The following is a 24,285-nucleotide window of genomic DNA, read 5'->3' on the forward strand; positions in this document are numbered from 1 at the left end:
ACCACCCATGTGATTATTATCTTTTCGTCTTTTAGGCAATTTCCTTAATAGGGCATACTATGGTGATGGCTTCCATTGATAGTCTCTATTTAAACGACTTTTTCTGAATCACCAAGTCAAGAATGGAGCAAATAAAGATGGAAAAAATATTCACTTGTACACAAAGCTTCTTTCTTCAGTTCTCTGACACTGTAGTTAATGCCTAATTATACTGACACTCCTACTGTACAAAAATATTGAGAATGCAGATATAATTTCCCAGCTAATTATTGCATTATATGGAAGTGACATGTGTGGAGTAATAAATTAACATTGTCTTCATAAGAGCCAGTAATTGTGGACTTTCATATTTAAATTTTCAAGTGGGATGAAGTACACTTCTCTCATGACTATTCTGATTAAATGAAAAATGCTTTCTATATTTATGAGTAAAATACCACCTTCTTTTAGCAGATCTTTACCACTGATGTAGGGTAGTGAGATGCATGTGAGTAAATTATTACTGACAGAGAAACCCAAGGTATGTCAAGGGGATGGCTACCAGCAGCTACAACAGTCTAGACTATGCCTCTTTTCTTTATTTTTTTAATTTAAAAAAATTTTTTTATATTAAATCTAATTTATTGTCAAATTGGTTTCCATATGACACCCGGTGCTCATTCCAACAAATGACGTCCTCAATGCCCATCACCCACTTTCCCCTCTCCCCTACCCCCCATCAACCCTCAGTTTCTTCTCAGTACTTAAGAGTCTCTTATGGTTTGCCTCCTTCCCTCTCTAACTTTTTCCCCCCCTTCCCCTTCCCCATGGTCTTCTGTTAAGTTTCTCAGGATCCACATATGAGTGAAAACATATGATATCTGTCTTTCTCTGCCTGAGTTATATCACTTAGCATAATACTCTCCAGTTCCATCCACGTTGCTACAAAGGGCCAGATTTCATTCTTTCTCATTGCCAAGTAGTACTCCATTGTATATATAAACCACATCTTCTTTATCCATTAGTCAGTTGATGGACATTTAGGCTCTTTCCATAATTCGGCTATTGTTGAAAGTGCTGCTATAAACATTGGCGTACAAGTGCCCCTATGCATCAGCACTCCTTGGGTATCTCTTGGGTAAATTCCTAGCAGTGCTATTGCTGAGTCATAGAGTAGATCTGTTTTTAATTTTTTGAGGAACCTCCACACTGTTTTCCAAAGCGGTTGCACCAGTTTGCATTCCCACCAACAGTGCAAGAGGGTTCCCGTTTCTCTACATCCTCTTCAGCATCTACAGACTCCAGAATTGGACCCACAAATGTATGGCCATCTAATCTTTGACAAAGCGGGAAAGAATATCCAATAGAAAAAAAGACAGTGTCTTTAACAAATGGTGCTGGGAGAACTGGACAGCAACATGCAGAAGGATGACACTAGACCACTTTCTTACACCATTCACAAAAATAAACTCAAAATGGATGAATGACCTGAATGTGAGACAGTAAACCATCAAAACCCTAGAGGAGAAAGCAGGAAAAAACCTCTCTGACCTCAGCTGCAGCAATTTCTTACTCGACACATCTCCAAAGGCAAGGGAATTAAAAGCAAAAACGAACTATTGGGACCTCATCAAGATAAAAAGCTTCTGCACTGCAAATGAAGCAATCAACAAAACTAAAAGGCAACTGATGGAATGGGAAAAGATATTTGCAAATGACATATCGAATAAAGGGCTAGTATCCAAAATCTATAAAGAACTCACTAAACTCCCCACCCGAAAAACTATGCCTTTTTTCTTAAACATGGCTCAAGCAGTACATGCGTGAATCATAATGAAGGAAACTTCCTTTCATTTTTAAAAAACACAATCACTTACACCTCTTCAACTAGAACAACAGAATTCCAAATATTATATTTTCAAATTTAAACTAGGAAATCATGGTGGAGCCTGAGGGAGGGGAGAAGGAACTCAAGAGTGACTCTGAGATTGGTTGCAAGAAATGCAATCTCTACTTCTTTGATTTAAGGCTTATCAGTCATAGGGGGTGCAGTTAGGATTTATAAAACTTTAAAGGAAAAATAAAACTACATTAAGTGTGCATTTTTACACTGATGGTAGCATACAACAACTTACACTTTTGTAGTTATAGTCAAAGTCTGTCCAAGTCTAAAGATGGCATTGGATTAAATACCTTTTGGTCATCAGCAGTGAGGTCTCCAAGTCAGGGTGAGAGGCCACTTTGTGTAAGTTTTGCTCATCATTTTGACAAGGATCTGCTAAAGATGTGCCTTTAGAGTTGACCACCTGATTAAGAAGTATATTGAATACAGGCTTTTCTCTGTATTTCCAATCTGGCTACTTTGTTTTCCATTTTACTTCCAACTTAATATTTTTAAAAGCATACAGCTTTTCCTGAAAGTCTAAGGAAGCTTTTCACAAATTGTTCAGGACCTGCTTGGAGGCCTCCAGATGCATGTTTGGTTACACCAGTCTTTGCTAACCTTGAACATTCTAGGATCTAATCTGAAAATTTGGTGATTTCTACTGCCTTTGTTTTGCCTCATGTGAAAAATCAATCTTTTGCATACATCAAAACTTTATGAAGAATTTTAAGCCATAATTAGGGATGCATATTTAAAATTTAGTGATCCGTGTTGATAGCAATGCAAATAACTTGGCTACGGTGTAAAATGAATTACCAGAGCCCTTTCTGGTGATGTATGATGAAGTTTGCATGTGGACAAGCAATGATAACTAACTAATATATGGCACGATTTGTTGTTTGCTTGGTATTTGGGAAGTATCTTATGGAATGTGTCAATAGCAAGATGCCTTCTCATTTCCAAAAAATGTTAAAATAGGAGAAAAATGTGATTATTACAATGGGGGAAATCAGCGTTTATCTATTGGATTTTATAGTGCCAAATTGGAGACACAAAAACATCAGAAAAGTAGTATTGAAATAGCTTACTGGCTTCTGATCTACCTGAGATAGTCCAGTTTCCACCCATTGTCCTGCCATCATTATTGATCTTTCATCGCAAAGGCATCCTGGCTTGAGTGATAATTTATACAGCCATTCTACTTATAGGACACTGTTGTTGGTGACAATAACAGTAATAAGTCTCAAGAGAATTGAAAGTTTGATATATAGTATATCTTAGAATGCATGTAATAAATTCATGTAATGTTCAGAAAAGCCCTATTAGAGAGGTCTTTCCTTTGCTGAAGAGGATATGAAACTCACTGAGATTAAATGGCCTGCCAAGAACATACAGCTAGTATGTGAGAGTACCAGGACTGCAGTGCAGATGTCCAGGGCAAATAAATTCTAGTGAGCTTAATAATCATAATAATAGCAATAGGAATCACCATCATCATCATCATCATCATCATCATCATCATCATCACCTTAATAATAAAGCTACCATTTATCCAACAGAGGTTGGTGACAACTGTTTGTTCCATGGAGCACTTTGGCAGTCTGGTGAAGCCTATGGACATCTTCTCAAATATTTTTTAGTGCATAAATGAAATGTATAATATTATAAGGATATGAATTTTATCAGCACAGTTATCAAAAAGTTAAAACTATGATATGGCCATGTTTTTTAAAAATGTATAAAATAAGATCTTACAGTATTATCTAATTATTACTGTAATCCCAAAGTAGTGATGAACATAAAGATTATTTTGAGATTTCTACAAGTCTAATGTGATATGAAAGTACCTGTGATTTCTATTGGCAACAAGGTGACAGTTTCTGCTAACTAGTGTGGTTTGTTACTTTCATTCATAATTGCAGGAAATTCTAAATTTCAGTTGGAGGTTAATGAAACTAAAGATGCAATTTTTTCCCATTTAAGTTCATAGACCACCTCCAAATTTATGAACCTGCCAAATTTGCCAGATTATGAACTCCTACCTTAGAATAAACCTGCAAAATAGCTGTTATCACCCCTGTTTTACAAATGACTACTCTGAAGCCGAGAGTAACTAAATGGTTTGCCTAAGATCTCTCACCTAACAACCAGGAAATATGTCAAGTGACATTTTAGTGTCTGTATTCACCTCCTCCAGTTCCCCAGTGGCAACCACCATTGAAGTGGGGATTATAGTATCCATCCCACTTTGAGACTGACAACACCCGCAGGACTGTTATCCCGATCACATGTATCTCCTTCAAAAACCAGTGATACCCTGATCAAGATTGCAGATATCCAAAGAGAAATTTGAGGTGAGGGCTGTGCACCTGACTGCTTTCATTCAACTTGCCTTTTCTCATGCTCAGGCTTCCCAACGTGGTCCTCAGGTGGCTTCCCAGAATGATAATTATTTCCAACATATTTGGTGCTATTTCTACCATAGCTATTTTCCTCTTCTACCTTTAGGTGATTACTGGGGCTGCTTATTACTATTCTCACATGAGGAAAATTGTTTTTCTATACCTCCCTTAGCTCAATACAGGTACCTATTTGGATACTTTTCTGTAATCACTATAATTCCTTAGCCTCCTTTTATCTCAACTATACCTATTAAATTTTCTTAACTCTTCTCAAAGCTAAATTGCCTCATCTGTTTATGATTTTCCTTCATTTTGTCTGAATACTTAAAAACTTACAAAGTATGCAAAGCAATTGTTAAAGCTCTAAGTAGTCCCAGGATGCATTTATTAGTTTCTATAATTGAGTCTTACTGATTACACCGTCTGTTATTATCCTTATGTTGTACTAAAGCATACCAAACCTTAAGGATTCCTTTAAGAAATATTTAATATTTGAGGGGCATGTGGGTGGCTCAGTTGGTTAAACATCCGACCCTTGATTTTGGCTCAGGCCATGATCTCGCAGTTCATGAAATCAAACCCTGCATCAGGCTCTGTGCTGACAGTGTGGAGCCTGCTTGGGATTCTCTCTCTCCCCCTCTCTCTGTCCCTCCCCTGTTGCACTCTCTCTCTTCCTCTTTCTCTCTCTCTCTCAAAATAAATAAATAAACATTTAAAAGTCAATAAAAATTATTTCGCATTTGAAGAATGCTATTTAAATACCCACTTGGTGATTCAGTTGTTTTTCCTCATCCTCTGCTCCTGCTATGAATGATGGCCATTTTATTCTAGTGAGTCTTGAGTGTTGAGGGTTCTCATCTTTGGTGGTCAAATGATGATGACGTAGGGTCTGCTAGAGATGTATTCAGCCCTTTTTCACTTGAGAAGGAAACAGCTTTTGCTGCATGGCTTCCAGGGTAAGAGTAGCTTATTATTCCATTATTGAAGGAGCCTGAGAAGTTTCACTCGTATTTAATGCCATTTTATATTGCTGTCGCTCTAGATAGCCTTCCTAGATGTATTTATTTGTGGCATTTATAATGAATCTTGTAAAAAATCTGTATATTTTTAAGAGCTTTATAAAATAGTCACTACAGATTCAGCTTACAACTTTAGTTGTTGAACCTGTGCTTGCTTGTGAAGGTTAAAAAAAGAAAAGAACAGAATCTGAAAAACTGCTGTTGCCTTATCACCAACACTAGCAGCCACATCATCATCATCATCTTCACCACCACCACTGTCACCCATAATAGCATCTAGTTATGGGTTTGCAGAGTTTGCAGGTACATATATATACACACGTGTGCGTTTTTAAACACATAAATACATATATTTAGTCATTCACTCAGCACATGTTGACTGAGAACCTTCTAAGTTCCGGGTACCACTTTAAACTCTGCCCTCATCTTGCCTCCATTCCAGGCATCAGGAGTGATAACAAACTGGATAAAGAGGTAAAGTGGTATGTTAGATGAAGGGGACAGCTGAGGAGTAAACTAAGATAAGGAACAGAGACAGGGTATGTGGGGAGGAAGTGGTCTGAGTTTGTGTTGCGGGAGAGCCAGGAAGTCTTCATCAAGATGGTCACGTTTGAGTAAAGATCTGAAGAAGACAACGAACTGAGCTATGTGGATATGTTTATATTTATTCTTTTAGAGATTGCCTAAGTTCTACTTCTGTCTTCTCTCCACTTCTCTCTTAGAAAGCTACATGTCTGAGTGACTAGTTTCACTTAGCATAATACCTGCCAGTTCCATCCACGTAGTTGCAAATGGCAAGATTTCATTCTTTTTGATTGCCAAGTAATACTCCAATGTATATATACACCACATCTCCTTTATCCATTCATCCATCGATAGACATTAGGGCTCTTTCCATACAAAAAAGACAAAATATCATATGACTTCACTCATTTGAGGACTTTAAGAAACAAAACAGATCAACATAAGGGAAGGGAAACAAAAATAATATAAAAATAGGGAGGGGGACAAGACATAAGAGACTCTTAGAGAACAAACAGAGGGTTGCTGGAGGGGTGGTGGGAGGGGGGAATGGGCTAAATGGGGAAGGGGCACTAAGGAATCTACTCCTGAATTCATTGTTGCACTATATGCTAAATAATTTGGATGTAAATTTTAAAAAATAAAAAATAAAATAAATAAATAAAATAAATAAAATTAAAAACAAAGAAAGCTACATGTCTGGACAACATTATTTGGATACTTACAACAGTATCATTTCTTCATTTACTCATTTGACGAGTATCATCAAATGCCACTTGGCAGGCCCTGGAGGTGCAGTAATGAACTAACAAGATCCCTGTTCTAACAGGAGCACTTCAGCTGAGGGGCTTTGCTCAGGCCAAACATCACCTCCTCTCCCAGGCTCTCCCCAATGTTTTCCAGTAGTTACCCTCCCTTATTTGTGCATGTCTCTTTCCTAAAACTCAACACATTTTTAATATCACAGCCAGTTATTGCCTCTGCTGGGAAACTCTGCCCTCTTACAAGGAAGCAAGCCTATTTTGTCATCTTTATATACAAATAAATTGTATTTGTATATACAAATAAATAGATTGGCAATATGGTCTATTACTAAATCTGGGAAACATTTGTGAGATAAAGGGGGCACTGTTAATAATCATGCCAAGACAAAGGATATAATCTGTGACTGCCAAGGGCAAACATGGATGTATGGTCAACCTATGCTCTGTTACTATCTCAGTAACTGTTGAATAAATACAGTTTGCTCCTGAGCAAACACCTTTACTGAAATATGACTTAATATTTTCCTTTTTGCTTTAATTGAGGATCAATATATAGGAAATGATATTCGGAAAAGTGTTTCTGCCTCTTTTGTAAAACTGTTATTGGAGACTCTGTTATTTTCTTCAATGTTCCTCATATAAAGAGACACATAATAATAACTCTTAGAATTGAACGGTGGAAAAATTGTTGCTTTTTTCAAGGAGCTGGTGGTATGCTTTCTTTTCCTAGATAATGAGAGCTCTGTAATACATCAATCTTCCCTCTTACCCTGGCAGCTTAAGCTAGGGCTAAATTGTATCCTCAAATTGCGGTTAGGGTATCATGTCAGGTTTCCTGGTTGTGACTTTCTTTTTCCTCTGACATTTATTGAGCACCCACTATGTGCTGAGCTCTGTTATGTAAGTTGGAAATATAACAGAGATCCACACAGATTTGATATTTGCTTTCATGGCATTTTCTTGGTTCTTGAGAGTTTGGATACTTTTTAAAAATATGGCATTAGGCCCTTTTCTTATAAGAAGTCTTGAATCCTTTCTGGAGAAGGTAGGTATAAAAATACAAATCAAATCAAGATCAGTAACCCAGCATATTAGATGGGAGTGTGGCGTTTTAGGCAGGGAAGGCAAGAGGAGAGGTAGAGCATGAAGTCACTTGAGTAGACCAAGAGCCCTAAAGCTCATATTTGCATATTATTGTGGGTTTGTGTGTGTGGGGAGGGGGGGTGAGGTTTCAGACCCAATATTGTGCTTTTGAGGAAAAAAAACGGCATGCTTACAAAAACAAAATTACTTCTAAAACTGTATTTAACATCTTTACTAACATTAGTAAAGACTGCTTGATCAAAGAAAGCATATGAGAGTATTGTCATAATCCAAAAATACTGTGCTTGTCTACAGGCTGTAGAGAAAGTAGACTTAACTATTGTGTTTTAATATGATATCCCCCAGCATTGAATGAATATTTGAGTTCTAGAATATAGAGTAGTCTGTGTTTGCAGGACAAGAAAATAAGTACTATATTTTTTAAAACAAATAACCTGTCCACTTATAGAAGGTGAAGTCGGCTGTTGGTCTTAGAGGAAGGCTTAAAGAAGCCACTGTAGTCTTCCCAGTCAGGAGAAAGGGATTAGAAGTCAACAGGAAAGCACCGTTTTGGCTGGTAAAACACCATCATCAAAAACAAGAAACATGTCTTTGTGTTTATTTAGCAGGTAACAGTGTTGAGTAAGGAAGGTCAACTGAAGGATGGCTACCTCATTTAGGCAGTTCAGTTATTCTGTTTGGGCCTGGGGAAGAGGGGGAGTGTGATGGGTACAAGAGGAAACGCTGATGGGGAGATGCCATGAGAAGCAGGGGTTGAGAAGGATAGAGAGAAGGTGGAGAAGGCTGCTTTCACAGACCTGGCTGTATTGGAGACTTCTCTTCTGCACCTGCATATTGAAGTGTATATGCAACTGGTAGCACGAAACACCTGACCGATGTATTGTTTTAAAAGAATCAAAATGGTGGAGATCTCGAGTCCCACCGATTCTGAGTATTGATTATGTTGCTTTGACATGCAGGAATAAAATTTAAAACTGAGATTGACATTAGCTTGCCATGTAAGCTTTTTTTTTTAAGTCTATCTACCAAATACTCTAGATAACGCATTCTTTTTATTCCTAAAGGAAATGTGAATATAGTCAGTTACATTTCCTCTTATGATATAAATAAAATTCCTATTTCTTTTAGCCTAGGTTTATGCCATATTTTCAGCCTTCTCTGCTCACTATTGTTACCATAGTGACATTTATGGAGGGATCATGTGTTTTCAGTAAGTTTAAAGGCTATCTATGGACTTTAACCACCTCAAGAGGAGAATTCACTGAGATCTAGAGTGCTTTGGATGACATTGTAAAAATTGGATTGCCTGAAAACACGGGTTTGTCTCACAACAGAAGCCTTCTGTGCATACATAGAGAATGATAGGGCTGGAAAGGGATCCTCAGAAGCCATTTATTCTGTACCGTCTCCAGGCGGAATGGCAGCTGAACCACAATAGGTGTCTGCACTTTTAGTAGTAACGTAACTTACCCTAGACTGCCCGTTCCCCCAGCCAGTTTATCTGTCAAATAGAAATAACCTATGGCCTTCCACTTTGTCATCATCCCTTTCCTGGCTCTCCCTTGGGTACTCAAGGATGTTAAAAACTGAATACTGGTGACCACAGACATAAAAGGCTGAACTTCAGGGTAGACCTGACCAGAAAGTAAAACCTATTCTTGGCTTTGCACAGCAGGGAGAAATTGCTTTGCCTATTATTCAGTCATGACAGCTGTTTGAGCTGGAGCTCTGTGAAGAAACCACTGCTCCACTCCGTGAACTGGGAATTCCAAGGTCACTGGCATGGCTGGAAAGGATGATTGCAGCAACTCAGCCCACGGTATCATAAGACGATGTGCTTCTGAGAACTTGTTTTGAGCCTTCCACTGACCAAACAGCATCACCACCATCATTTATAAAATACTAACATTTATGGTGCAGGAAAGTGATACTGAGACATACTGGTCTGTGCCAGGGTGAAGTTTACTTCTTTGAAGATTGAATTGGGGAGGCTACATGATTAATTTGAATAATTAGAGGAGTCTCTTTACTTCTTCATTTGATCTTGGGATTGCAGTGCCACTTTAGGTAAAAACCAAAGATATGTCACCTACATCATGAGAAAATAAAAGCTTTTAAACAAAGAAGAAGCCACTCTGACTGGTGTGAGGTGGTACCTCAGTGTGGTTTTGATTTGTATTTCCCTAATGATGAGTGATGTTGAGCATCCTTTCATGTGTCTGTTGGCCATCTGGATGTCTTCTTTGGAAAAGTGTCTATTCATGTCTTCTGCCCATTTCTTCACTGGATTATTTGCTTTTTGGGTGTGGAGTTTGGTAAGTTCTTTATAGATTTTGGATACTAACCCTTTATCTGATATGTCATTTGCAAATATCTTCTCCCATTCTGTCAGTTGCCTTTTAGTTTTGTTGATTGTTTCTTTTGCTGTGCAGAAGCTTTTTACCTTCATAAGGTCCCAATAGTTCATTTTTGCTTTTATTTCCCTTGCCTTCGGAGACATGTCGAGTAAGAAGTTGCTGTGGCTGACGTCGAAGAGATTGTTGCCTGTTTTCTCCTCTAGGGTTTTGATGGTTTCTTGTCTCACATTTGGGTCTTTCATCCATTTTGAGTTTATTTTTGTGTATGGTGTAAGAAAATGGTCCGTTTCATTCTTCTACATGTTGCTGTCCAGTCCTCCCAGTACCATTTGCTAAAGAGACTGTCTTTTTTCCATTAGATATTCTTTCCTGCTTTGTCAAAGATTAGTTGGCCATACATTTGTGGGTCCAATTCTGGGTTCTCTATTCTATTCCATTGGTCTATGTCTCTGTTTTTGTGCCAATACCATACTGTCTTGATGGTTACAGCTTTGTAGTAGAAGCTAAAGTCAAATATTGTGATGCCTCCTGCTTTGGTTTTCTTTTTCAACATTACTTTGGCTATTCAGGGTCTTTTGTGGTTCCATACAAATTTTAGGATTATTTGTTCTAGCTCTGAGAAGAATGCTGGAGTAATTTTAATTGGAATGTAATTTAAGTATAGATTGCTTTGGTTAGTATTGACATTTTAACAATATTTGTTCTTCCAATCCATGAGCATGGAATGTTTCTCCATTGGCAAGGATGTGGAGAAACGGGAACCCTCTGGCACTGTTGGTGGGAATGCAAACTGGTGCAGCCACTCTGGAAAACAGTGTGGAGGTTCCTCAAAAAATTAAAAATAGAATTACCCTACAACCCAGCAATAGCACTACTAGGAATTTATCCAACGGATATAAAAGTGCTGATTCATAGGGGCACATGTACCCCAATGTTTACAACAGCGCTTTCAACAATAGCCAAATTATGGTAAGAGCCCAAATGTCTATCAACTGATGAATGGATAAAGAAGATGTGGTTTATATATACAATGGACTACTACTTGGCAATGAGAAAGAATGAAATCTTGCCATTTGCAACAATGTGGATGGAACTGGAGGGTATTATGCTAAGTGAAATAAGTCAGTCAAAAACAGAAATCATATGTTTTCACTCATATGTGGAATTTGAGAAACTTAACAGAAGACCATGGGGAAAGGGAAGGGGAAAAAATAGTTTCAAACAGAGAGGGAGACAAACCATAAGAGACTTTTAAATACAGAGAACAAACAGGGTTGGTGGGGGGTGCCGGGGAGAAGGGAAAATGGGTGATGGGTATTGAGGACCTCACTTGTTGGGGTGAGCATTGGGTGTTGTATGTAAGCAATGAATCATGGGAATCTACTCCCAAGAGCACACTGTATACACTGTGTGTTAGCTAACTGGACAATAAATTATATTAAAAAAATAAAATTAAAAAACAAAGAAAGAAGAAAGCCAAATTTGAGGGGAGAGGAGATGTTGTTGAACTTGAATCTATATTTCTGAAGAAGAATCGCCTGGAATTTTATAAAAGCAAAGAACACAAACATCATCTTTGTGTTTATATTAGGGAGTAAGCATTTTAAAGCGTGCAGTATGTATTTTAAACGTTTTTTTCTTTTTAATCTTTCATTGCACCTAAAGAATGCTAATAGTTACCAAATTGTTCTTTGGCAGAGTAACCTGGTCCTCTCAGAAAAGAAAAAAGAAAGGAAGTGTGATAGGATGTGATTGTAGCACAAGACAAAATTATGGGTCCTCAACCCTGAGCAGATATTACCTAATCCAATGATGCCAAACTAAGTTACCCGGGAGCATCTTCCCTCATTGCGTTATGTACATTACACAGCAATGAACAACAGTTTCCATGGCTCCTAATAATGAGACTTTTCTCTTTATTACGAGAGCAAAGTGGGGGCTTACAGATAATATCTGAGCTTATCTTTGAGCTGCTCAGCCTCCTCATCTACGTGCCACAGCTTCTCTCAACTGGTGCTGGTTATCTCAGGAATAAAGTTTTCAGTCTCTAGAAACGGATTTCTTCCTACAGCCTGAAAACAGAAGGACAAAGATCTTGTTATGTGCGCTAAGATGGTTGAGTGGAACGAGCATGACTCCTGGCCTGTCACTAACTGTGATCAGCTTTTCAAATCCACATGGAGTGCATTCCCAGCAACTCGTGGCGTAGTGAGGAACACGGATGTTTGTAATGATGCATTCCCGAGAAGCAGCAGTTCTAACAGCCCAGTGACCTAGCTTACTCATTCCAGTTTCTTTGTGCAGAGACCTTTTATTTTCCCGAGTCCTTCGCCATGTGCTAACAATTAGACAGTGACTCCATAAATGAATGCCATGGCTGGTGGGTGATGTGTTTTCTTAGTTCTTTATTGAAAACATATGGAGATGTTTATATATAAATAGAAAACAATAGAATGCTGCCATCATGTTAGCAGCAGCTAATAAAATTCTACATGAATAGAAATTAAACATGTCTCTACCTACGCCAGAATTCTGGTTTACTGACATCTGAACATCCTGTGTAATTCAGCTTGAAAAGATGTTTTATTATTTTAGGCTTTTTATTCCTAGTTGGGAGGAAATTGTGGGGCAAGACTTGTTTGCTTTTTGGGGATTTTTGTTTTGTTTAGTTTAGTTTTTGTTTTGTTTACTCTTTCCTTTGCTTAATCAAATTACTTTATTAGCAGGGATGATAAATTCTGCCCAAGCAGACCTTTTATTATGATCATGAAAAATAATTTTAAACTCTATGCATTTGTTTAACTACAGTCCCTGTATTTTTAAATTAAAACCGAGGACTTGTGGCCTGACACTTGGGAGAAAGCTTCAGCAGACAGGGTGGTGGAGGGTGGAGAGCTTTGGAAAGCAGACCTCTGCATCTGAATTCTGGCTGCTCCACTGACTGACAGGGTAACCTTGGAAAAGTTAGGTAATGTTACTAAACCTCCATTGCTTCCTCTGTGAAATGAGAACTGCAGTACCGCTTGTCTCACGGAATGGTTGTGAGAATTACCTGGCATAAGCTGGAAAGCATTTCCTACAATATCTGGTAATAGGCAGCCCTGAAAAATGCCACCTGTCATCTTTGTAACAGCTAACTGAATGGTTTATGGGGAGACCATCCTTGGAAGTTTGAGAAGTATAGATGCTCAGTAGTAAGACCAGTGAGGACAACCTTATTAAGTGCAAATTCTGCACCAGGCTTCACCATGAACTCTTTCTTACAACTCCATTGTGAACTGGCTGCCATTGTCATGCCCATTTCACAGAGGAAGAAACTGAGAGGTTACATAGACGGCATGAAGTCACACAGCCAATGACTGATTCATCTGAGAATTGAACCCAGTCTGAGTAATTCCAAAGCCCATACTCTTTTATCTCTCTGCTAAACTGGCTGCCACACATACCGTTAAAAACTTCATTATATACATTATTTCTTTATGTTCCTAGCAACATCCTGTGACATTGTACAGGGGCATTCACAAACTGTGGAGTCCCTGTCCCTAGGACGTCTGTTCATTTGCAGCCGAATCAGAGGGCCAAGAAGTTCTTAATGCACATTTTGTGAAGAGCTCTGGCAAGTTCAACTCACGCAGCCACTCTCACTGTGATCCACGAAGGTCTTACCTTTGAAGGTGCTCAAAGCTCCACGTGCACTGGCTCATTATTCAAGCTTTGAAAAAGAGCATTTCTCCCACCCTACCGATGGAGAAGCCAGAAGCCAAGATGACAAGACTTGGGGACAGAGAGAGAAAGCCAGTGACCCCCTTGGTAGTCCAGCATGGAATAGAATAGCGTGGGTCCAGGGTTGTGTCGCCTCACCAGGCTGCTCCATAGTGTTGGGTCTCACAGCCAAACTGCTGCCTAGCCCCACTTTAACCTAAATAGTGCGACACTAGGAGCACTCTGTCTAATTTTCTTGTTGGAAGGATGGGATCTGCCTGTAGTGTGGGAACCCTCACATATAAGATTATCCGATTATGTTTTCATTTACAGATTATTGTGATGTTTCTATTCTCTTTTTTACAGAGGGTAGAGTTTGGGGTAAGAAGTAGCAGGACATATGAGGGGAGAAGGTTAGGACTGCCAAATAACATGTCAACTTGCTGACCTAGCATCAGTGTGCTAGCTAAACAAGCCCTGAATGTGAGACATTAATGCAAATATTGTGCATATTATTAACTCTAATGATGCTGCTGTTGTGCAGTAGCCACAGCTGAAAGCTGAGATGACACATTTGATTATAAGTGCCTCAGGTCCTTCTCTGAAAATCACCATGAAGACAGAAACCTCCTAGAAACGAGAGTGGAAATGTGAGAAGACTTCTGCTTTGTTAACTTTATCAATCATTAGCAACAAAGCATGTTGCTAATCCCACGGGCCACCCCATTCAGTCCTATAATTGCCTGCAAGACCCTCCTTTAGAATCCACCATTCCTGTTCTTGCCCTTGTAACAATAGTACGCTTCCATGGCAAGTTAGGAGATCATCGTAAAAAGGAATCTGTTCTAGAAAAAAAAACATGCAGCCCTCAGACTGTTATGTAAGTGAGAAATCATTCTAATTCAGAACAAGCCTTACTTATCACTCCATCCTATGCTAGTGATGGCAGTGTGGAGTCCTGGGAAGTGTAGGATTCCAGACTCAGCTCTACCATTTGCAACTGTGTGACGTTGAGCAAATCACTTGACCTCTATAATCCTCATTTCCTTTTCTGTAAAACAGCATCAACCTTATAAAGCTGCTTTGTCTACTTTATGGGTTATAGAAGCAGATAAAAGGAGATTGCAAATGTGAAACCTCTCTGGAAGCCCTGTGCAAATGTTATTAATTGACTTTTACTGGGTGAGTATTAAGGAATGGTTAGCGGTGCCATCCAAGGATAGCGTGGGAATAACTCAGCCAGGTAGTTGTTGGTAGTAGACCAGTCTTGGAGAAGTGAATGGCTCCTGAGAAACAGAAGGTCAGGCTAGTTTTTAGGTCCTTAAACTTGTGAGTCTTAGGGCTGTGTGGCAATTTAGTTGTGCAACCTGGCGACAGCGTCTTATATTCTAAGCCCTTGCAGTGACAATACAGCCTACACGAAACCACTGTGGGCTTTCTTAGCAGACTTTATTTGGAAAGAACTTACAAACTAGTGGCCTGACACAGTTGCCAGGGTTTCAAGTGCTCTGGTTGTACACCAGAGAGAGCAGTGCTTCATGTGTTGTCCTATTAGCTCCCTCCCTGGGGATTCAGCAAATGGAACAACAACATCAGAAATCCAAGACAGACCTGTCGGTTTGATGCCTTTAAGCTTCAGCAGAACTCACAATTAAAATAAGATCAAATACTCATTTAGAGGAAAGAAAAACGGAGAAATAGGTCCGCAGGGCATACCTTCTTTCGTCTGAGCATGACTCACACTATCTGGAGGTACCTACCATGTAGGAGGAATCGTATCCTGGTACACACTAGGCATTTAAGAAAATTGGTGGAAAGACTATTATTGCTAGCAGAAATAATTGGGTAACTTCAATATTAAGCCTTATATTTCCTTTCATTATATTTTTTAATCCTTCCAAGTCAACTTGTGTTTGGCAAATCCCAAGATGAGTAATTGTACATCTCAGAGCACTTAACTAACATGCAGACCAGACCCGAGGTCAGGCAGAGAAGCGTGTGTTTTGGTAAGAACTGCCGAGGAGATAAAGCATTTGATTATTATTGTTTGATAGTTCCTAAGGAGAAAGCACAGAGGCAACAGATAACGAACCAAACACTTTTCTCTTCTGTTTAGGCAAATATTTCCAACTACAGCCTGGTGATGGAGTCTGATCTGGGAACCTTCTTACCCTCTGGGCTGCAATTCACTGGGAGCGAAAAGGCCAGGACCATCGTGGAGGAGGTCATGAGCCTGCTGCAGCCTGTCAACATCACACAGGTCTTTAGGGCTGGAGAAGGGACAGACATTAACTTCTGGATCCAAGCTGGAGTGCCTGGTAAGACCAAACGATGAAGTTGGTGTTCCTTAGGTTCTGCTACTGATTTAAAATAAAATTGCTATTCAAACATGCCACAGAGGATACTGATAGGCCAGTTAATACACGGAAACTCTAAGCTTTGTCCATAATCTGATGACTTCCAGACTTGGAATAATAATACTCATTTGTATTTTTTTTCTAAATTGTAAGTTCCTCACTCCCAGAAATTCTGCTTTACTGATTCCTGGATTGCACCTACAAATATGTTTTTTTTTTTTTTTGGTTATTTTTTAAAACAGGTATCTAAATGGTGATCTCATGACCAAAATTTGAGAAATCGAGTACAAAGCAATTATTACTACTAATATGCTTCTAGTTCTAGCTCTGTGCTAGGAAATCTTTGCTGACCCAAATAATTCCCTACCCAAATACCATGGAATCTGAAATTTTACCAGTAGAGCTTTATTTTTTGAGGGTAAGGTACTTCCTACTCATCTTTTTTTCTTAATGAAAACTCTTGGACATAAACTAACCTCACATGATCAGTGATTTATCAGGTTGATATATTTAAGACAAGTCCTAGGGAAGGATAAACTTACAAAATAGGAGTTGGCCTCAAGAGGTCACAGAACTAGAACGTGAAACAGTCTTCGTATACTGCTTCTCAAATTTGCCCTAGACTGGCCATCGGAAAGGGTTATTGATGATATTAAGCATCTATGAACTGAAGTTGTTCCCTCCTTATATCCGTAATCAAAAACATTGTTAAAGGATCTATTTGTATTATGCCATTCAGTAGTTTTAACGTTACTGTTTCCAGAACTATTTCTGTTGCTACAGAGCATTCATAGGTACAAAATAGATTTCACCAATAGCATGCTGCATGGATTTAAGATTTTTAAAAAGCTTATCCTTAAGATATTGTATATTTTTAAAGCATATTTTAAGTTTAAAGGTTTATAATAATCTTTCATAACTAAAAATAGAAGGAGCTTTCCTTTATTCTAATACGAGGACCTAGATTCTGTTTCATGGCATGTGTACATTTTAACCATATTTTGAAATATCATTTGCATTGATGGGGCTGTGCATCATCTGGACAGATCTGAGACTCCTCACATTTCTGTCAGTTCTAATTATGATCAAGGTCTAAGGGAAGGCAATTTGCCCTTTTAAGCTATATGGAATAATTTGTTTGAATTTTAGATTTTTCCCAAGGCTTAACTTTTTTCATAGGGATGTTCTCAAAAATTGAGAAAGCCTGAGTAAGTTTGTGGGGTGGTAAATGTGAGGAAAAGACTGACAGACTGTGGGTGAATTGAAGTGGAGACCGGGGGTGTGTGGAGGGCCGGGGAGGAGCTGAAACCAAAACCAGAAGTAGAACAAAGAAACTTGTAAAATCTCTGCTCCCAGGGTCGCTTGCTTTCGTTGCACTGGATAATTGAGAATTTGCTCTAGCTTTATTCCTTCCATGTAGATGTTCATAAGAATGGTTCTGTTTGCAATTAACAGGTTGGTTTGATTGTCTTCACAAAGGTAAGGAGGCCTTTTCCTCTTGCCAACGTGAGGTCAGATTTGATCACCAACTAATGGAGTGGAGTGGGGAATTTGAGCTCCATTGTGGTTTCTTGAGAATTAATATAAGTTACAATTTCTTGAGCTCTTGTTAGACCAGGCACTCTATGAGGCTTTTGTAGACACTCTTTTTTATCCATACAACCATGCTAAGGGGAAGGTACAGTCATCCCTATTTTGCAATTAAAGAATCAGATTCAGAGGGACTAAATAACTTAGCCAAGGCTATCCTGCTCTTAAGGGCAAAAGTTATCCTGAGAGCAGGCCACTTTGTTTTCAAGGCTGGTGGCCCTTTTCCCACAATGTGCAGCAACACAGGGGAGTCTGGAATGCTGAGATGGCCTTCCAAATCTATGGCAGTGTCTGAAATGTTTGTCTTACTCAGCTCTTACTTATGCAAAGGATTTCAGTTCATTCCTGCTCTAGAAAATTTTACCCCTGGGGAAAGGAGTTTGTTATTGTAAATAACTACTTATTTCTTCTAACATTCTTTGTTCCACTCCCCTCTCTACCTCGGTGGATCAGGAAGGCTTATAAAACGTCAGTGGTTCATTTAGACTGCAGCTAATGTTTCCTGGAATTCTTTTTAATTTCCTTCAGAATACTGTAAGATGGAACCAAATTATTTCTGTCTTCCCCTATTACCATTAAGCTATCTTTTGATATTTCACATTTGGTCTATTTCTGGAAGAAATGATGGAACTGCTTATATTGTGTCTCTTTTTACCTACTGAAAATTCTGGAATTTTAGAAAAAGATGAAGCACCATAGTTAATCAGAAAAAGAAATAAATATATGCCAGCTGTATGTATACCCTCTATTCATGAAAACCTGGCAAGTTACAGTAACTTAAACCTAAAGATGGTATTCGAAATATTAATTATTATTTAAATAACTGCTCACCTAACTTTTGAAAAATTAATGAGAAATAATATCCCAAACACCATCTTTCTTCTTTCTCTTTTTCTTTTCTTTGCTCCACTGACTCAATAAATATTTATTGAGCCCCTACCATGTCCTATGCCTATCAAATTTCTGTAGTCTGATGGCGGGCCCCATTTTTTTTCATGTTCCTTGTGTACTCAATAGTGAAATACTAATTAAGAACACAGATAGAATTAAAATTCAACATGATTTTCATTAATTATAGAAGCCAAGTAGATTGATTGATGAAAGAAAGGTTCATCTTTGGAGAAGAGAGATGCTGTCCTTCATCCATCTATATGATATCCATAATGGACATAATAACTATCAACATAAAGATAAGGCTTTGGAGGGAGGAAGTTTGTTTTTTTAAAGTATCTTAGATGTGTTTTCCACATAAACTGACTATTCTAGATATTTTTACACTCCAACCTACTCCCATTGCTACTTCCTTCTGTACTCCTTCCTATTCTTCCCTTCCAAATCCTAGATGCTCTTTAAGGTTCACTCTGTTTTCATCAGTATCCATGAATCCTTCCGCAACAGCCCATGGCACTCTATTGCTTTTCTAAATTTCCAAAATACTTTTGTGTCCCACAATCTGGCATTTGAATTACACACTAATATTGTTCTTGGATTACTGGGAGTACCCAGTGATCAATTCTTTGAAGTTAAAGTCAATGGTTTCTACTTTTCTTCTTCTGTAGTTCTTAGCTTAATTTTGGGAAACATTTAAACTCTTGTAAATCTGACATGAGAGGAGAAAACAAAACCACAGAAACAATTATTTTCTCAACACGCTTCAGGTCCCTCATCTTAAGACTGTGGAGAAAATGAAGGATGCTGAGAAAAGAGATATAAAGGTAGAAAAAATAGTAGAAGATTGGCATAAATTAGGGAGGCTACAACAGTTAGGATTATTTTCCTTAAAGGAATAAAGACTGAAAGGAAATGCTGAATAATATCTTCTAGTCTTTAATGATTCTCATACATTAATGGTAAATAGTTCTCTGACTCTTTCAAACACAACACAAGAGCATGGCTTAGAGTGGTCTAAGAGAGATTTTGGTTAGTCTCTATTCAAAAACTCTAGAGAGCAGAGAGACTTTCCATCTTAATTTTTTTTTTTACCTGATTCTCTAATTACAAGCTCCAGGTTAGAACAAGAGGAGTCTATTTCATTCGGAATATGTCAGTAATGAGATATAATCCACGTTTTCCAAATGTCCTTGCATGCATCCTTCTCAGACATCTTCTTTCTTTAGAAACTCTTCTATGAAATATACATTAATGAAAAAATTAGATACTCTCTTAATGTGACCTGAGGGAGTGAGCCTACCCTATTCCATACCTACCAATAAGAGTTTCCTCTGCTTCAAACTCTGAGTCAACCTTTTTCTAATATTGTTGGCATGTGGTAGACAGTGCGCTGGAAAGAATTAGAGTGTGTTTTCTGGCTTTATAGTGTCTAACTGCATGGGCTGTCTTAGGCAAATGATGTCATTTTTCTCAGCCACGCTCATTTTTTTCTTTATATTTTTTAAATTGAAGTATAGCTGACACATGTTGCATTGGTTTTAGGTGCACAACATAGTGATTTAACAAGTCTATATGTTATGCTGTACTCACCACAATGTAGCTACCACCACAATCTGTCACCATACAATCCTATTATAATACCATTGACTATATTTCCTATGCTTTGCCTTTCATCTCCATGATTTACTCATTCCATAACTGGAAGCCTGTTCCTCCCACTCCCCTTCACTCATTTTGCTCATCCCTCCAGCGCCCTTCCCTCTGGCAACTACATTTGTTCTCTGTATTTATAGGTCTGTTTCTGCTTTGTTTCTTCATTTGCTTTGTTTTCTAGATTTCACATATAAATGAAACCATATGATATTTGTCTTTCTTTATCTGATTTATTTCATTTAGCATAATACCCTCTAGGTTCATACATGTTGTTATGAATGGCAATATCTCATTCTTTTTTGTGGCTGGATAATATTACATTCATGTATATACATATATATATATATATACATATATATACACACACATACATATATACACACATATATATACACATATACACATACACATATACATATATACACGTACACACATACATATATCACATCTTCCTATTCCATTCATCTATTGATGGGCACTTAGGTTGCATCCATATCTTGACTATTATATATAATGCTGCAATAAACATAAGGGTACATATATCTTTTTGAATTCATGTTTTAGTTTTCTTTGGGTAAACACCCAGAAACAGAGTTACTGGATCATGTGGTATTTCTATTTTTACTTTTTTGAGAAAACTCCGTACTGTTTTCCACAGTGGTTGCACCAATCTACATTCTCACCAAAAGTGCACATCCTCATCCACACTTTTTCCCCCATATCCTCCTCAACACTTGTTATTTCTTGTCCTTTTAATACTAGCCATTCTGAAAGGTGTAAGGTGATGTCTCATTGTGGTTTTGATGTGCTTTTCCCTGATGATTAGTGATGCTGAGCATCTTTTTGTATCCGTTGGCCATCTGTATGTCTGTACTCATTTATTATTAAGCATTCTTACTAGTTATCTACTGTATGGCACTAGGGAATCAGTAGTAAAGAAGATAGATAAGATCTGTGCTCTCACAAACTATACATTCTATTGAGTGAGACTTGGTTATCTTATATGCAAAACAAGTATGGTAACCACCAAGCCACAATATGTACTCCTCCTCCTCTGTCCCCTATCTCACTGACTGGCACCACCATCCAGAAACCACAGAGTCATCATCCATTACATACAACAGAATGGTCTCCAAGTCCCACTTACTCTGAATTTCATTTGTTTCTTAAACCTGTTCACTTCTCTCCACCACACAGACCTGTCTCATCAGTATTCACTGAGTTTCCTATGGCAGCTTCCTACTAACACCCCAGCCTGCGTTCTTAGACCCCTTCCATCTAATTGGCTCACTGCTTCCAAAATGAACATTCTAAATTGAAAATCAATCTATTAGTTGGGTTGCTTTTCCTTGAAAAATAAAACAGAAGAAAAGAGAATTTTAAATTCACTTAAAAAGAGCTCGGGAATGAGTGGTTATACAACACTTGATTTAGTCCACTACCACATCAAGGACCTTGGTTCTTTACATCTTTCAATTTTGCCTTCCTCAGCATGTTGACTTTTGTCTTCAGACTAGTCCCCCCCCACCCCATGTTCCCAAGATAGCTGCAGTTGCTCTAAGCAACAAATTCTCACACACTGTGCAACAGTGGAAGAGACAATGTCCATAATGGATATCTCTTTTTAATCGTGAGGCAATCTCACCCAGAAGCCGCAAAGCAGATTTTTTCCGTAGTCTCATTGGCCAAAATTGTAAAACATGCCTGTGGCTAAATTAGGCAGAGGCGATGGAGTGGAATTACCAACACTGGTTTATTTTGATCAAATTTTACTTTCTGGGCCTAGAGTGGGGCCCAGTCACCACTGAAAATGTAGCCTCCTGATATACGAGAAAAATTGGGATTCCTTAGAAAGAAGATGAGGATTTCCTCTGGTAAGCAACTAAGAAAAGCTGCAATATCTGTTTGTCTCTGCTTCTTGCTTAAAATCTTTCAACATCTCCCCGTTGTCTTCAGAGTATAATCTTTACCTAGCATGGAATTCAAGGTGTTTCTTGTTCCACTCTCTGGTGTGCGGCCACCACACCAGCCATGTCTGGTGTCATGGCTCCCCACCCGTTTCTGTTAATCTCCTGTACAAATCTCATTCCCCGAAGTTCCTGGTATACCTGTGCTCTCCCATTTCCTTGCCATTGGACCCAGTTGGTTTTGTTTTCTTCAGCAGCTAACTCCTATTCATCTATGGTTCAGCAACTTGTTCTCCTCTCACAAGCCTTCTTTACTCCTACTGATCTGGACAAGTGTACCTTGGGTATGCCCCCATAATGCCCTCTCCTTGCGGTGTTTACTCTTTTCACCGTAAGGTGATTGATTGTGAGTTCCTCAGAGTTCCAAGTACCTGAGAAGTGCCTGGCCCTCGACAAAGTGTCCATGAATCAAATGCTGAGTAGGTAGGGTTTAGGTTTGTAGAAAGAGTAGGATAATGTGAAAGAGGTTTATAAACTCTAATGCCATAACTATAAGCTGTGATTACTTTAGGGACAGCTTTGCTTCATTGAGCTGTCCTCTTTCTTCACATATTGTATTGTTTTTAAAATCACAATTTCTTTCATCATTTTATGATTAAAAAGTTCAGACTCCATATTGAAGTACCAAATATGCAGAATACTCAGAATTTCACATATTTTCCATCTTGTTTGTTTCTAATACCTCATATGACATTAAACAGAACTAAACAAAACTTTCCATTTCTACATTTCCAAAGGCCTCTCTTCTAATATGTTCCAAGAAAGGAGAAGGTCAGGACACAAGCAGGAATGGTAATGTAAAATAAATTGAAGGTCCAACCTCTGAACCCAGGACTCGTACGTCTCCTAGTCCCCAGATGGAGTAGTCCAACACTGCATCTCTATGCCCCTTTCTGTTCCTGATTAAGAGATTCCTCCTTTGTGGTGGAAACGCTCTCTGCCAATAATGTCTAGAGAGATCATTCCTGGTTGGTGAGCAGACCTCGCCCCACTGGGTACATGAAAAGAGCAATCTCTGGTTTGTGACTCTAGCCTTCATTTAAACAGGTGGGCAGTTTCATTCCATCCTCAAGCATGTCTCAAGTGTAAACCAGGTGCTCTAGACACGTAGGACAGACATGAAAAAGATTTAGTACGTCTCTGCTCTTGTAGAGTTTACATTGTAGGAGGTGGGGGAGGGAAAGAGGAAGGAGAAGAGGCAGACTACAACAAAGAAATCAAGAATGAGAAGAAATATTAGAAAGAGAGAAGGGTAACACAGGCAATTATAGCAGGTGGCTGCCTCTTATCTCCAGCTCAAGTGAGTCAGAGCTCTTGCTTTAATATTCCATGACTGCTATATGCTAGATAGATATGTATACCATCCACATCAATAGTACACTATTGGAAATTGCTCATCAAAATAACTAATAATAGTTTTCCCCCTTGCAGTCGACCTGCTTCAACTCCACAGAAGCTATTGAGTATTTTGACCAAAGCAGACCTGGCTCATGCCTCTGGTATGACTGACTACAGCGTAGGGGCAGAAGAAGGCATTTTTTACACTATTGGGCAATTAGTCACACACTGCTTTATGAAGTCTCTTCTGTTGTTACCTGGAACTGTTTTTAAAGCACATATTTTCACTTTAAAGTTAATATACTTTGTATTTTATCTTCTTAACTGAATCAAGGACCAAGAGTATTTCATTCATACTTATATACCCACGATACTCACTATTACCTGGCACATGATAGATATACAGCAAATGGTTGCTGATTAGATGTATCGATTTGGAGAGGAACACAAGAAAAGCTACATCACAGTAAAAGGAAGCTTTTGGTATAGCACCAAGATAAATACTACATGCAGAATAACTGTAGGAGCTCATAAGATGGGAGACAGGAAAGACCTGGAAAAGGAGAGCTTACGTTGGCTATTAAAGACTATCTAGTATCAGAATGGACAGAAAGGGTAGAGAAGGGCAGTTCTGGTGACAGAAATAGTATGAACAAAAGCAGGTGTCCCCACTGGGAATGGTTAGGGGAATAATGTCACTGAGCAGAGGATTCATCTTGGAGAGCAGTGGGTGGTAAGAACAATTGAGTATCTCT

At 38.6% G+C, this 24,285-nt stretch overlaps 1 protein-coding gene across 3 annotated transcripts in view; it reads left to right on the forward strand.

Moving 5' to 3' along the window:
- The window catches only part of CPQ (carboxypeptidase Q), a 447,986-nt gene that overhangs the window by 360,090 nt on the left and 63,611 nt on the right, over nucleotides 1-24,285 (forward strand). For all 3 annotated transcript variants that reach the window (XM_042972841.1, XM_042972842.1, XM_042972843.1), the window contains exon 7: nucleotides 15,851-16,052. In XM_042972841.1, the coding sequence (XP_042828775.1) occupies nucleotides 15,851-16,052 (202 nt within the window). The remainder of the gene's footprint in view (nucleotides 1-15,850; nucleotides 16,053-24,285) is intronic.

The sequence above is a fragment of the Panthera tigris genome, chromosome F2 (assembly GCF_018350195.1).
Source record: "Panthera tigris isolate Pti1 chromosome F2, P.tigris_Pti1_mat1.1, whole genome shotgun sequence".
Taxonomy (NCBI): domain Eukaryota; kingdom Metazoa; phylum Chordata; class Mammalia; order Carnivora; family Felidae; genus Panthera; species Panthera tigris.